Source organism: Gavia stellata, chromosome 22 (assembly GCF_030936135.1).
Source record: "Gavia stellata isolate bGavSte3 chromosome 22, bGavSte3.hap2, whole genome shotgun sequence".
In the NCBI taxonomy this organism is placed as follows: domain Eukaryota; kingdom Metazoa; phylum Chordata; class Aves; order Gaviiformes; family Gaviidae; genus Gavia; species Gavia stellata.
Window position 1 is genome coordinate 3,039,130 of NC_082615.1, and position 15,627 is coordinate 3,054,756.

At 49.0% G+C, this 15,627-nt stretch overlaps 1 protein-coding gene across 1 annotated transcript in view; it reads left to right on the plus strand.

The window, feature by feature from the left end:
- Nucleotides 1-307: 307 nt before the first annotated feature.
- Nucleotides 308-15,627, plus strand: part of LOC132318947 (CMT1A duplicated region transcript 4 protein homolog) — a 29,815-nt gene continuing 14,495 nt past the window's right edge. Inside the window, exon 1 of the mRNA XM_059828071.1 lies at nt 308-416. Within this exon, the coding sequence (XP_059684054.1) occupies nt 308-416 (109 nt within the window). The remainder of the gene's footprint in view (nt 417-15,627) is intronic.

Genomic DNA, 15,627 nt, shown 5'->3' on the forward strand with positions numbered 1-15,627 from the left:
TGAGCTCTGCGTGAAGTGTCTAATACCCAAAGCCAGATTCAAATCCTTTCAGTCAGGCTCACACTGACTTCAGGGGCTTTCAGAAGCTGGATGGTGTGCAAGGCAGCAGAGAGCGGCTGTACCCAAACATCTCTATAGTAACACAGTGTTTGTTGGCAGCAGAGCAGCTTCCTGCAATCTGCTCCAGGCCTGGATGTCCCTGAGAAAAAAAAATAGGGGGGGAAAAAAGATGTTTTGGTCACTTAGCATTATGTGATACTATTTTTTTTGTTTGTTTTGTACACACACCATATATTCAGTGAGAAAAATGGATGTTTTTTTAAAGGAGATCCTGGAGCCTTCAGAGCAAGACACATTTGACCACTTGACACGGATGGAAACACCTTCTATCAACACCTTCAGGAGCCCGTGCACAGGTAAGGGGCTGGGCTGGGGGTGCCCTGTGCTAGGGTGATGGGCTAACTGCTGCCGAGGGCAGGGTTAAAGTGGAGAAAGCTGGAGGATGCCTGCTGTGTGCATCTCCAGTACGGGCATTTCCCTCCTGCGGGTTTCCTGCAAAAACTTTGGGGTTTCTCATTTATAAGCTTAAGTATCCACTGGGTTGAGATTTAAACTTGACTGCAGAACTACTAGGGAAGCTGCACCTCGATATCTGTAGCTGGCCCAGCTGAGATGGCCGTGTGCCGGCAGCTTGTGGCTATGCTGTACTAAACTTGAACGTTTAATGTTCTCTTTGAACTCGGTTAGTTCTGCTGGGCGCTCTGGGGTCAGCGCTCGCTGTGCCTTGTCCTCCAGCACTGGGGGAAACTTGCAATCCCCCCTGGATCTTAGCAGCTCACAGTGAAGTCAGGAGTTAACATCCTTAGGAAATGTGGGATGTGTTCTTTGAAATACCTGAAAATACTATGATTTTGTTATGGGCAGCACAGCAGAAAACAGTGAGACTCATAAGTTGCCTGTGGCAGGTTGCTTCCCCAGGTGTAAATTCCCTCCTCACTGATGGCCACCAAGTGAGTCTGATTAGCAGCTAATTAAAGCTGTTTATGGCTCTTTTCAGGCTGGCTGTTTAAAGCTGCACTGCCTGTGCAATGTCAAGCTGGTGGTGTGGGGCCAGGGCATACATATTTGCAGCAGGTAACATAAAGATGATTTTCTGTGTAGCTTGGTGTGGTATGTACAGCATGAACATGGTGTTAGAACAAGAGGAAATGGCCTCAAGTTGTGCCAGGGGAGGTTTAGGTTGGATATTGGGAAAAATGTCTTTACAGAGAGAGTGGTGAAGCATCGAAACAGGCTGCCCAGGGAGGTGGTGGAGTCACCATCACTGGAGGTGTTCAAGGAACATGTGGATGAGGCATTGTGGGACATGGTTTAATGGGCGTGGTGGGGTTGGGTTGATGGTTGGAGTTGATGATCTTACAGGTCTTTTCCAACCTTAGTGATTCTGTGATCATTGAACTTGACTTCGTGTTTTAACCAGCCTCTGCAGAGGCATAAGAGTGTACCTGTGGGTGTGTAACATGCATGCTTGCCTGTGGGAAGCAAACAACAAGTTAAGTGATGTTGGAGTCTATAGGATAACTCTTGGTGTTTTGCATTTCCCTGGATCTTTTCTACCTTCTGCAGTTATGTATTTACATGTGCCTGGGATGTTGCTGCCTGCTCTTGTGGCATTTACCTGGTGGGGAGAGAAGGTGCCTCAGCACAGCCTCTGACCGCATGTCAGGCTATAGGTTTTAATGTGGAAGTAGGAGGGTTATATAGCTAAGAGGGTGCCTGATGCTGCAGGTGACCCTTGCTGTGCCACAGCCCTGTAGTGAGATCTCTGAGAGACTGGTGGCTCTCTCTAGCTCTCACAACCTTCCTAAAATGTTTCCTGCCATCCCTCTGGGTAGCGAATCCCTTGCCTATGCACGATCTCCCACTGTGTGTGTGCAGCCCCCACATGCCAAGTCCAAAAGCAGGTCTGCTCTCCTTGTTTTCCAAGCAGGGGTTTGCAGCACATGGGCATTTCCAGGTGGAGAGGTTGATATTTTTGACTAAAAAGCTAGCTGCCTGCAGGCTAATGGCTGTGTAATTGCTCTATGTAGCTGTACTCTCCCATTCATTCACAACTAGCCAGGGTATTTTTTTGTATGGGTTTTTCAAATCAAGTTTCAAATCAAGTTTCAAAATTATACAAAGAAAAACCCTATGAAATAGGGTAAATGGTGCTTAGATGGCCCATGGTTGTCATCTTGGCATAGAACTGGGAGCTGGCTTGATGCCTGTGTATCTCAATCGGGAAAGCAGCGAGCTTCTCTGCCACCTCTGTAAAGTGGGAGCAGTAGTATTTCTGTACCTGTGCGATAAAGCTAAACCAATAGGCCTATTGTAGAACTAGCTATTTTGTATAAATGTGCATGCTTTGGTAATCTTTAAAGCCCTTGAGGAGGAACAGAGAAAGCTGATAAAGAGGAACTTCTTGCTCTAGAAGGTCATGAAGCTGAAAATCATAGAATCATTTAGGTTGGAAAAGACCTTTAAGATCATAAAGTCCAAGAGTAAACCTAACCCTGCCAAGTCCAACACTAAACCACGTCCGTAAGTGCCTCATCCACACATCTTTTAAATACCTCCAGGCACGGTGACTCAACCACCTCCCTGGGCAGCCTGTTCCAGTGTCTGGCAACCCTTTTGGTGAAGAAATTTTTCCTAATATCCCATCTAAACCTCCCCTGGCGCAACTTGAGGCCATTTCCTCTTGTCCTATCACTTGTCACTTGGGAGAAGATACCAACACCCACCTTACCACAACCCCCTTTCAGGTAGTTGTAGAGAGCGATGAGGTCTCCCCTCAGCCTCCTCTTCTCCAGACTGAACAACCCCAGCTCCCTCAGCCGCTCCTCATCAGACTTGTGCTCCAGACCCCTCACCAGCTTCATCGCTCTTCTCTGGACATGCTCTAGCACCTCAATCTCCTTCTTGGAGTGAGGGGTCCAAAAAAGTTGCTATACAAGTGTAAAGTCAGCAGAAATCAGCAGTAGGTGGGGGAAAGGTGAAGACAGTAAGAGGAGATGAGGACCACCGACTCGATTGAAGACCGAGTTGACTTACACCCTCCAACACCTTCAAGGGGCATGCGTGCTAATTTAAATGTGACTAGCCAATAACAACTGTAGTGCTAATCACAGTAAGTACAAACTTGGGTGGGTTTCTGCTGATCATGTAACAGGATAAATATGCTGTAGTTCTTGTATGGAGCAGAGTTAGCTTCGAAATATCACCTAGCTCCTGGCTTTGTGCAAATCTGCGATAAAGAAATACCTCGACCCTGCGTGCATTGGCTTGCACGCTGGGTGAAGATCCCTCTTTTTGGGACAAGTGCACTGTGTGGCTAGGTACACTGTGGAAGGCAAATAGCTCAAGGAGCTGTAGTCAGCTCTTGGGTACCTGTTGGTGGCTTATGTGGGCTGCAGGTGATGTGTCCCTGGGTGGTGTGCTGTGCCAAGATCCCCCTGTGCCAGCTGGCAAGGCTTGTCACCTCTGGGACGCTGCTGTGGTCCTCACATCCCCTGCACAGCCCTTGCAGCAGTCCAGGCTGCCAGTGGTGGTGCAGGAAGCCCCAGGGATGCTGAGCCCGTGTTGCTGCTGCCGAGCCGAAGCCACCACAACGGGCTGATTGCACGATCCCTGCCCAGCGGCTTGGGTGTCCCTACCTTGCTCCTCTGCACCCTGGGCTGTGAGCAATTTGCCATCCTGATGGGGCTCAATTGTTCTTTACCAGTACAAGTGTGGGACTTGACAACCCCGTGGGATCCCCCAGGCTGGGGCTCAGGGGGGTTCAGGCTGTCCTGAGGCCAAACAACTTGCCAAGGTGCAGTCCTGCTCCAGGTGTCTTGAGGTGGGTGGGACTGGCTCCCTGTTGACCACCTATTTCCCCTGGTTCCTCCAGCCCTGTCCATGCATCAGCCTGCTGATGGGTCTGTTGCCACCCAGGTGGAAGGGTTAGAACAGCACTGTCCGCCGTGCTCGGGCTGCGGATTGCAGAAACGCTGCTGTGGGGAAAGGATGCTCTTTATGGCTCTGCTAGTTTTCACTTGGTGAGGTTGAGCTGCTTTAGAGCCCTGCTTTAAGGGCAGGGATCACTGCTGCTCCACTTGCAGCATTTATTTTGCAGACTTGCTTCTTCCCGAGGGATGAGGTGTGTTTCTCAGGGAGCTGCTTTTCACTCTGCTCCACCAATTTTTGCTGGGGTCACTGGTCGGCAGTGCCGGAGGAGACAAATGGCATGTGCTGTATGGAGACAGACAGGGAGATGTGTGTGTTACGCACTTGGAGCCCTGCCCAGGGGAACATAGAAAGCAGATGTTGGACTGGTGACCTGGATAAGCCATGGGCCCTTGCTTCCTCCTGTGCCTCTGTGGTCTGGCTTTGACAGAGCTGGAGTTAGTAACTCTGCGGAGGCTTGGGTGAATTCAGCACAGCCCTGGCTGGTTCGCCTGAAAGGAGTGTCTGTTCATTTTAAAGTTTGTATAGCAGAAAAACAGACCTGAAAGTCATGTTAAATAGGAATTGAAGCATGATCAAGAAATCGAGGTGCTCTACTTTTTTCCCTATTCCTAAGGTAGCCTAGGGGCTGCTCTAAGTTATGCTGGGGTGACCGCTGACCAGTTGGAGGTAGCTGGGGTGTTGGGCACTCCTCTGATAGTCTGTCCATCCCCACTTGTTAGACACTACTTGGGGCCAACATTAGTTATCTGGATTTAGGAGCTAGTGCCTGGTCTTTCTCCATCTACCCACAGAGCTGGACAAAAGCTGAGGGTTTGGGCCAAACTCTCAGATCCAATTGAACTCTAGACCCAAAGAAAGACCCAAATGGGTGAGACTCTTGGCTGGGCTCCACAGATGTTCCTGACTTCCACTCGGGAAGGAGCAGGAGATATTGGACTTCTTCCCTTTGTATTGTCCTCCGCTGTGTCACCTAACACTTACTCCCTAGACCATGATAACTGAGCAGTAAGGGTAGTCTCTTGCTCCGGACTATGAAAGAGGGTCCTAATTAAACTGTATGCAGGGCTGTGCCGCAGTCTGGGTTGCCGTGTTGTCTGGGAGTGCCAGCAGTGTTTCTGTGGTTGTGTGCAGTGTGTAACGGCTGCTCGGCACACAGGACAGCAGTGCCTGCTTTTGCTGCTGCCATCAGCATCCCAGGTGTGCTTGTGCTGGGCCAAATAAGCAGTGCTTGGCCCCAGGATGTGCCAAAACAGGAGGACAGCTGGTGTCTGCTGGCTGCAGGGGAGCCTTGGGCTTTTGGGTCTGGACTGCCTTCACTTGCTGACTTTCGGGCATGAATATAACAGGAGGAGCAGCTGGTAAAACTGGGCAAAGAAACCTTTCCCTCCCCAAAACATGAGATCTAGTGATTCCAAGTGTGCCGGGACCTTGGGTGCGTTTACAGCCCAGCTGGGTTGGTGCTTGTGCGGCGTGGCGAGGGTCCCAGCGCTGGCTCCGAACGCTGCTGCCTGCGTCTGCCTCGGCCCGGTGTGACATTCCTCCCACTCTGGCTCCTGGCTGCAGCTGGGATGTGGCAAAGGAACAGTTTGCTGCAGAATAGGGAGGTATCTGTGTGAGCCTGCTGGTTTTCCATGGCCTGAAGTGTCTTTGCTCCTAAAAAAATAATTAAGGAATTAACTTCATTCTGTCTTGCCCATAGGGTCTGCTTACTGTTAAATTTACAAAGGGGTTTGAAAGTGCATGGCTGGAGAGAGGAGACAAAAACATTGCTACAGGGGAGGCATGATCAGTTTTGCTGAGAAGGAAAACTTCATAGTACTGGAGTGATTTTTTCCTTTTGGAGTGAGGAACAGCACTATTGTGAAACACATGCTGGAGAGGATGTTTTGAGGGACTTGTGCCTTTCCTGCTCTAAGCCATATGTGCAGCTGGAACAGCTTCAGCCCTGGCTGACTTTCAGGGCAGATCAGGAAAACTAATTGGATCCAAATGCCCTGATTTGGCCCCTCTGAATATGGAGTATCTGAAGTCCAGTGGGTGATTTGGGGAGCTAATGCCTCTTGTATAGGGCTGAGTCCCACAGGTGATGGACTGGACATGGCTGATGGCTCAGAAGGGACTTGGCTCTGGAAGCCCAGCCTCTCGGAGGGGGCTTAACCTTTTGCTAAGGAAACGCCAACCCAGGGTGTGTCATGGTTGGCAACACAGATTTCTGAATGCTTTTGGAAACAGTGGTCTGTACTTTCATTTGAGGGTGCCTTTTTTTTTTTGGAATCGACCTGCTTTATAAACTGTTTATACAAAAGATCCCTTTCCTACCAGCTCAGGGAAAGGGCAGCCTCGTGGGGCACTTGCTATAGCAACTCCTTGCTTTTGTTTTTGGCTTTTACTCTCTTCCTTTGTACCTCTGGGAAGACTGTCTTCTGATTCTGGCTTTCTTTTTCTATGAAACAGATAATGGCAGAAGTGCTCCCTAGCAAGCAGAGGGTGTTGTAAGGCTGAGCGCTGTGAAGGGCTGAGCTGTTCTCCAGGGACAGCTATGTAGAAATTCAAAGTAATATTTTCTTGATCGCAGCTTAGGGAAAAAGAATGCTGTAAGTGATTAATTTGGTGACGAGCAGTCATATTTCTGACTAAACTCGTGTTACTGGTGTCCAGGCTTCTTCAGTGTTGGATCCCCTTGGAAATCGTATCAAAAGCTTCCTTGCAGGAATGTGTGTGGAATGCGGAGAACTTGCAAGTAAATGTCTTGGGGATCCTCGTAGAAAAGCTGTGCACAATTTTTAACTGTGGATGACTGATGCGGGGGCTTTGATGTTGAGAGCGTGTGTGTCCTGCTGGGACCTCTGTCCGCTCAGAGCAGCTGCCTGGAGGCCCCGTCACACCAGACAGGCTGAGTCCTGCTGATGGAGCAGCCTGTCTGCAGCAGCTCTGCAGAAAAAGCTTAACAGTTTCCCTGGCAGTTGCTCTAGAAATCACCACAAAGCTCTTCAGATCATTTCGGATGTGCTCTTTATATTTATTCTGCACTGCTGGCCAGCTCTAGCAGTGCATCCTCCAAGTCTGTGTGTATGTCTGGGGAGCGTGTGAGTATGCTTAGCTCTATCCCTGACCTCCCTCTCACCTAGATTCATCTCATGACCTCCAGAGTTAATATTTTTTTCTCTTACCCATGTGTTTCCACAGCTTTCAGAAAGTTGCTGCCATCTAAAGGGCACAAAAAGGTTGCTTTACAGCTACGAAACTGGAGGTGGTGTGTGCTGAGTCAGTGTGTGCAGGTTCACAGATGCCTGTGAAGGTCTCTTTGGGATTAGATACGTTCTTCATGCTCTTCTGAGCTAAACCTGTGCCTGATCTCCAGCTTGTGGTTAAAAGCAATGCTGAGCGGCATTGAATTATACGCAACTGCCTGAAAGCTTGACCGCGTGTCACTAAAGTGATTGGGGATTTAGTCATTGGCTTTACAGAACATCAAGATCAAGCGTGCTTTAGGTTTGCTCATGGGGACCAGAGCTGTGAAGGATGGTCCTCAGAGCAGGGTTCTGAGTGACTCTTAGTCAAAGCCAAACTGGTCTCTGTAGGAGAGCAGGGGACCCACTGGTAACAGGCAAGTCTGTGTTTGTGGAAGTCATCAGATTTCTATAGCTTTGTGTGCGTAGTTACCAAGAGAAAGGTAAGAAGCACAAGCAGGCCTTGTGTCCTGAGAAAGCATTTGGTTGGGCTTTTCATGGCTTGTTTGTAGGGCTCGGTGAGGACTGCTTTCCCTTTTGTTGAGATGTGGTCTAAAAATGGGCAGAACTTCCTGTGCTGAGTGAAACTGTTGGTTGGCAGAAAGTTATCCCAGATGGCAGATATGGAAAGGGTCCCAGGAGTGATGACATTAGTGCTCCGACTCCTTCCTTCTTGTCAAAGCTGTTCGCAGCTTCATTTGTTAAAACTGACTTCCCAGCTCTGGATTGCAAAGGGCAGGTTTGGTTAGAGGAGGGCTGCTCAAACACAGAAGCCAGTTCTCTTGGGAGGGTCCTTCTGCTATGCTCCTGTGACATTCTTGATGCATACATGGCCCTGTATTTTGCCTTTTAAGATTAGATAAATTGTTCTACGGAGTGCGGCATCCATCAGCTCTGTTCAGGCCAGGGGCTTGCTAACAAATAGGAAAATGAAGCCATCAAGAGGCTGCTTCAAGTGACCTCAATTACTTGCATCATTCCAGGAGGCTCCCAAAAACCATAACTCAGCAACCACAGCTACTCAAGGGATTTTATTCCCTGGACTTGTAAAACCTTTACCCTCGTGTGCAGACTGCTGCTCTGACAGAAACATTGCAGACTCCGGGGAGGGGCGAAGCTGCGTACAGGGGAAATGACAACAGAAACAAAATCTGCTGTAGCTAAACCACTTCAGAAAGTCATTTGGGTAAATAAATGTGGCAATTCCTTTGGATAAACTAAGCAACCCATGTGCGAGAGATGTCTTGCTGCTTGTACGCACCGGCCCCTTCCTGAGTTGTATTTGGTGGTGGGTCCGCGCAGGGTTTCCTTTTATGCCCTCGCCTTTGTTCTGCTCTTGTTTGTTGTTTAGGAGCCAGGGACTGGGGAGCTCCATCTCGGGTCGCCCTGGGTTTCCTAGGGGCGGGCCAGGGGGTGTTCTCTTCCCCTGGAAGATTAGTTGTACGAACCTGGTATTTCTGTTCTCAAGGCTAATTTGGCTGGATGCTGAACATTCCCGCCTCACATTTTTAGCATGGCAGGTGGGTGTCACAGCCTTGCAGCATCTTCCTGCTAAAAACAGATGCTATTTCAGCCCCTGGCTCACGTTGCATGCTGCATCCAGAACAGCTCGTGGACAGAAAGGCGCGTGCACACACCCTGCTCCTCCTGAACGGCATCTCTGGGGAATGCGGGGCGGGTCGTGGATGTGTGCTGGGCTTTCATAACATGCACATTTAAGGTAGTTGGGTGGTGAAATGAGCTTGTCCATCCGCTCCTGCTCTGTTTCAAAGGGCCAGGTTGTTCATGAAGAGCTGGTGTTTGCAACCCTGGGTCTGGCAAAGCCAAAAGCAGGGCTTGGGCATTACTGGAGCAAGGATTTTTGCGTACGAAGCAATACTGCTGGCTTGGAGTTGTGGAGATATTTGGGCAATGACGTGTCCTGTGGGTCTCCAGCTGGAGTGAAGTGCTGCTCAGTGGGAGGCAGTCTGGGGCCACGTGAAACCCCAGCCAGCAGCAAAGGCACGTCGGGGCGAGCGTGGGCCAACGCAGCACCCTGTGGCAGGAACGCCGTGCTTGAGGCATGGTGTCACTTCTCAGGCTGGCAGAGCAGCAGAGCTGCTAATCGGTGGAGCTGGCTGGGAAATGTTTTCCTGTGCTAAGGAGAATTTCATGACAAAATGAAAACAAACAGTGCAAATTTTCCATTTTGAGAGATCACTTTAACAGAAAGGCAAAGTCTTCTGTTCTCTTGCCTGATCAGGTTTTTGATGCAAAGTGGATATTTTCCAGTTGGAGTCTTTCATCTTGTCAAAAAGTCAACAACTCTGAAAAGCAGATTTATTCCAGCAAAATAGTTTCTAGCTGAAGCTTTTTTCCTCCCAACTCATTTTCAGACAGCTCAACTCATTGTTGCTGTTGAGATTGGATGTTGCCTGATCTGAATGCCTTTGTACAAAAATCTTTTTTCCATGATTCAAGAGTGGGATGTTATTTAAAGCAGAAAAAACATAAAGCAGAAGAGTCTCCATCCTCAGAGTTATTCAAAATCTGACCAGACAGTCCTGAGCAACCTGCTGTGAGGAGGCAGGCTGGAGTAGGTGATCACCAGAGGTGCCTCCAGCCTCACAGTTCTGTGAACCACTGCAAATAAAGCAATGTTCTTAAGACTTAAGAGCTGCCCTGTGAAAGGAGAGTATTGGAAACCACAGAGGCTTGGCCTCTTGCTCAGTGCAATTCCTTCTGGCCACTGCTAGAGATAGTGGCTTGCAAGCAGAGCTCCTTCATGGTACTTCCAAAACTGTCTGGAAAAAGTGGACTGTCATGTGGCAAGGTCAGACGTGCTGCAGAGGTTGGGGTCTGTTAGCTGAATATAGTCCTTGCTCCAGTTTGCTTCCAGGCTGGGTAGGCAGGGAAGAGAGGAGAAAGCCTGGCTGAAAGCTTTGCCTCCTGCCATGGAGGTGTGGAGAAGCTGATTCTTGTGGCTGTCTCAGTTTCCCAGGAAATCAATGGATGAGTAGCTCCATCCCTTGGTCCTCACCTGCTGGAAACTGCACAGCTACATAGGGTTCCTTCCTCTGAGATGAATTTATGTCCCAATGTCTTGACCAGCAGGCAGGTTGCTTGCAGCGGGACTGTATGCTGCAACTCAGACCACTATCCGGGTACCAACCGTCTCTGTCGGTGTAGGACCACAGAGCACTTCATGCTGCCGCCTTCAGCGCCGTGTCCTGATTGTGATAACAGCAGCACTGAAGGGCTGTCGCCAACTGACGCGGGTGGAAGCGTTCCCTTAAGGGAAAGGTGGCCTCTCCCACAGCCCCTCTGGGAGTGAGCAGGTATCACCCTGGCTCTCAGACCAGGCTGCTGGGTGAGAAAGGAGATGTTTCTGTGTAACTTTTGATCTGATCTTCTCTGTTCAACATGCAAGTGAGAAACCATTCTGTCAGAAATGGGGATGTCCATTCAAATGAATATTGGTGAGGGTTTCTCCAGTGGCCACTCCCAGCTGTAGCCAGGACAATATTTGAGTTGCTGATGAACCATTTGGTGTGAACGATTTGAGCTCTCCTCATCAAGCTCTCTTTGAGTGCTCCAGCCAGCACAGGGAGCTCCACTGGGGTTTTCAAGCTGAACTTGGGGTCCTGGTCCAAGCCACCCTGGGAGTCTGGCACCGTCCTTTCTAGATTGCTACACACGTGTGCTGTCTTTACTCTTGTGTTTTGCTGGGTCACGTTATAGTGTGTCTTGGTAAAGGGGAAATATGTGGCTTCCCTGAGTAATCTGCTGCTTCTCTGTGAAACTCTTGTGGGACTACAGATAGTAAAATAGGGAGGAAGCGCGAGGAGGGGGAGAAAGTTGAGGCCCAGAGCATCTGCCTTGTTCCTGCGGGGTACAGGAACGGTCACAAGCCCAGCAGTGCTCAAGTTAACATTGTGGCTGTTTTAGATGACAAAAAGGCATCACTAAACAGCTGGGTAGACCCCTTGGCATTGCTAGGTACTTCTGTGGTGTGCTTCACTAGATGTGGAATACGCGTGATCCCATCCAGGAGATTTTTCACAGGCAAGGTGGTCTGAATTTAATTGGCCAGATAGAGCTAACTGTGGTTGTGGCATGAGATAACTGAGTGGGCATCAGTAGAAATGACTCTTCAGCAGTTAATGTTGGCTGCCAGCAGGATCTTGCCTATTAAGTTAAGTTCACTGCAGAGGCTAGTAGCACAGTAGTTAAGGTAAAACAAATATTAGCTTGAAGCTCTGCCTGTAACCTGATTCACATAGCTCTACTTTTGATGTGAGGCTTGATTGGAAAACCTTATGTTTAATTTGTGTTGCATTAGTCTGATGGCAGCTGGTTTTGCGGACTGAGCGTGAGCCAGATCTTCTGCTGTCGTAAAGCTCTGGCTCTACTAATGCAGCGCTGATTTACGCTGGGTGGGGATCTGGGCCAAGTCTCCTTGCTGTATTGCTGTAACCTGTATTGTTCAGGCATTTGCTGGGGTGTTGTTTGAGGACAACCAAATAGTAAGGAGGCTGTGAGGAGGGAGAAAATACTTTTTTTCCTTCCTGTGGGTCAGTGTTTTTATATTTTTCTGTGTTATAGACAGGCCTGTCTGTAGATGAGGCCAGATCTGTGCCTGATTGGAGTTTTTGTTGTGCTTCAGCATCTCCCTGTACCTGAATCTGTTTTCAGAGTGGAAGAAAATGCCTGGTGAGGAGGAAATGCCTGCCTTCACTGTAGCCAAAATGTACTGGGTTGTCACATAGATGTGAGATGCAGAGACGCTCTGTGCGGGCACCTCCCAGGGAGGGAGGTAGAAAGGTCCTCCGGGAGCAGCAGTGCATGCCCTGGGGTTTGCTGCTCTCCTCCACAGCAGCAATTTCATCACTCCCATTTGCTGCCCGAGAAACACAGACTGATGTCAGCTCTAGTTACGCTTGAGACTCTCCTTACGCAGCCTGCCTGCTTGCGTGACAGCCTCTTCAGCCTTGGCAGAGCCAGGCTTCACAAGATCGTGAGCAAGCCTGAGGTTTACTTGAGTCTGAGCTGTTTCTCTGGATGAGAGTGGACTTCAGGGGAACATCCTGGTCTTCTACCCCATGTCAGCTTTATGCACAGCCTCCAGATTCGGAGCATTAGCCCCGAGCTTGTCTCATCCCTATGGCACGTCCTGGACTGCAACTCAGCTACACGTAGTACATGTGGTGTAGCTTCTCTGGAGGCAGTGAATGGCTTGGTGCAACGCAGGTTTGGTGCATGACCCCGTTCGTATATTGTTGGATGATGAAACTAAGTGGGCTGCTGCAGAGTATTTTGGCCATGGTGAGCTATCTGGAGGTGCTGATCTCTACCTGGATTTTGTGTTTTGGCTTGCCTTGTGTCAAGTTTTGCCTGGGGTTTCATATCTGTGGAGAGAGGGCAAGTGGTATGTTGTGAGGGGGAAGTCCTTCCTGAGAAAATCCTCTTTCCCTCATGCTTAAGTCCTTAACCTGAGTGCAGTGCCTTCGCAGCACTTTTCTGCTGTGGGAATAACGTGAACTTTTGACTCTTTCTGACTAATACTTAGAGCTGCTCTCCCTCCCTGCCTGTGCTGCCAGCCTGGTTTCCCTCCCTTCACTTTTGTGATTTCCTCTGATCCCAAATCCAGTCCTTGCCGTGTTGCAGAGTATCCCTGGTGTGTTTTAACCACCGACACTGGGGTTTTTTCACTGCTTGTATGAGTACCGGAGGTATTGGAGCTGTGGCAGGATTGCTGGGAGGGCATTGCAGGTGACTGCATGTTGCAGTTTCCCTGAAGCAAGCTAGCTCCATATCCTTGTGCTCCCTGTGCAAAAGGAACCCTGTGATGTGGCTGTGACAGCAGGCAGCTCAGTGTTTGCTGCCTAAATATTGACCTGATTACTTGGGGAAGGTTTGAAGGAGTCTGAGCTACTAGTGTGGAGCTGCTGGGGTCTTGTACACAAGCTGTGCTTGGGACAGGACCCATGTCTGTGCTCTACTCTGCTTACAAGACTTGGAGCATCACCACTGAGGTGCATGTGAGCCTTGCAGAAGACACTTGGGTGTGTCTGCTGGAGAAATCTGGATGGAAAATGTTGCATTGAACTGGTCATTGTGCAATGGAAAATGACCATCCTTTCAAGGACAAATTGGCTAATGTCTTAAGAAAATGATTACTAGGAAAAATGTGGTCACTACTTGTACTTTGGTAGCACTAAGACTGCTTAACTCCAATATTTCCCACTGTCAGACACCTGAAGTAGAAACAACAGGGTGATGCTGGACCAAGAAGGCTTGTAATGACTTCTATCAGCTTGTGTTGATTAAGCAAAAGAGTGAAACTTGGGGCTGGGGAGCTGGGAGGTGAACAACTTTCTCTGGAAAGCCTTCCAAAGCATGGCCTTCGGATGTTGGGAATATAAAGCACGCCTTGAGCGTGGTTACAGGGTGGCCTTACTCTTCAGTGTGCACCTTGCCACCACGTGTCCTAGTGCTGTCCCTGCTCTGGCACCTCTGGGTTACCAGCCAGAGCACTTGGGAAGGTGCCATGGTATTCCTGGGGGATTAATTTGAAGACAACATGAGAAAGTGTAACCCCACATGACTTGAAATCCACAAACAACAGGATTTATGGGGGGTTTCCACAAACCTACCATGGGAGTGTCCCATGCCTGTGTCATAACAACATGTTGGTGGAGGAAAGAAGTGCAGGGAAACTATGAAAGTTCCAACTCTGTATGTTGTTCTGTACATAGGGAATAGCATCTGATTTCTCTGGGAAGGTTTATATGGGTGAAATTACATGCATGATTAAGCTTTTTTGGAAGATCCCACTCACAACAAGGTTCGTATTGCTTAGTCAGCGTGAGCTGTGGGAGTCTTGCAAGAGTCATTAAAACAGACACTGCACTGAAATAACTCTTCAGGCCAGCTCATTTCTAGGCAAAATCATGCTGAGTCACAAAGTGTAGCTCAAACTCTATGGTCTTTACAAATGTATTTATTCATAAACACATGAGGTATCCTGGCTCTTACTCAGTCTCTAGAGTAGAGTGTCCTGCAGGGCTTCCGAGGGGGTTGCTCTAGCTGTGACTCAAGGTGTATGATTCCACTGCAGTGGTTTATTTTTATTACTGGGGTGTTTACAAACCTCAGAATTGAAGTGGGGGGTATGAGAGACTGCAATGTATAGGATAACCCTGGGTGCTCTTAACACAGCTTGGGTTAAGTAGAAACATTGATAGCAAGCCCCCAGACTACTGGGGTTGGGGTCAATTGGGTGAGATATGAGGGGTGGCAGGTGGGGAAATGCAGCTTGGGAAGATGCTTGTGTTGGGACAGATTTGTCACTGGCCTCAGGAAATGGCCTGCCTGAGCTTGCTGTGGGGTGGTGATGGTGGTGGCTCTTCCCTGGTAGAGCTGGGTGGTGTGGGAAGGGTGAGGAGCCTCCCTCAGTGCTGAGTTGCCAGCTGGAGTCTCCTCCTGGGTCAAGCCCACTGCATTGGTCCAACCAGCAGTGGAGAGAGACTGGAGGGAAGCCTGGATGGAGAGGAAAACACTGAGGAGCCTCTGTTTCTGCAGAGGTTTTGAAGATGCTTGTGGCCATCAGAGCTTTGAGAGCTCTGGGGCAGCACTCTCTGCTATCTTGGCAGTAGCTATCTCTGCTTTGCAGTGGTCAGAGTTAAGTTTCTTGACCCAACAGCTCTTCCAGGCAGCTCTTCTGGAAGGTGCCAGGAGGAGGTCAGAGATGTGGGGACGTGATGCTGGCTGCATACCTTCCCTGCCACAAACAGGCATGCCTGGGCACTGGATGGGTTGTTGGTACATTTCTGACTTCTGTTCTACCTCTTAGTGGAAGTCTGTATTACATTTTTGTCTTTGAAAACAAATTTAGTAGGTTTTCTTTAAAAGATGCCTTTGGGAAGCAAAAAAAAATCAGTCTTGATTGCATAAACGTGCTTGTATGATGTAAATGTATTTGTAAATGTGCTCGTGAATATTTATATGCATACACATAGAAAGTTTTGGTAATGCTGCCAATTGTTCTGAAATTCCACTTCTGGTAAAGGTTTTTGTGGATAAAAACATTGTGTGGCTTTCCTGTTTGGCCACTGAGGTTCAGTGTCCGACAGCAACATTTCCAAACAAGCACTGTGTATTTTCATGAGGCTTTTGTAGAGCTTGCTGTTCCATCCATTTGCATTGTGATAATTAGGTTGTGTGTTGGTCTAATCGGCTGTGGATGCTGCTGTGTGGTAGCCTGGTGTTGCAGCATGCGGAAGATGAATCGGAATTCCTTGCGCCCATTCCTCACAGTCCTGTGCTTTGTACAGTTCGCACAAGGGACAAATCAGTGTGTGCTGTATCGCAGGGGTATTGGATTTTGGGTGGGGATAGACACTGCAGTCCTGCAGGCTTTGAG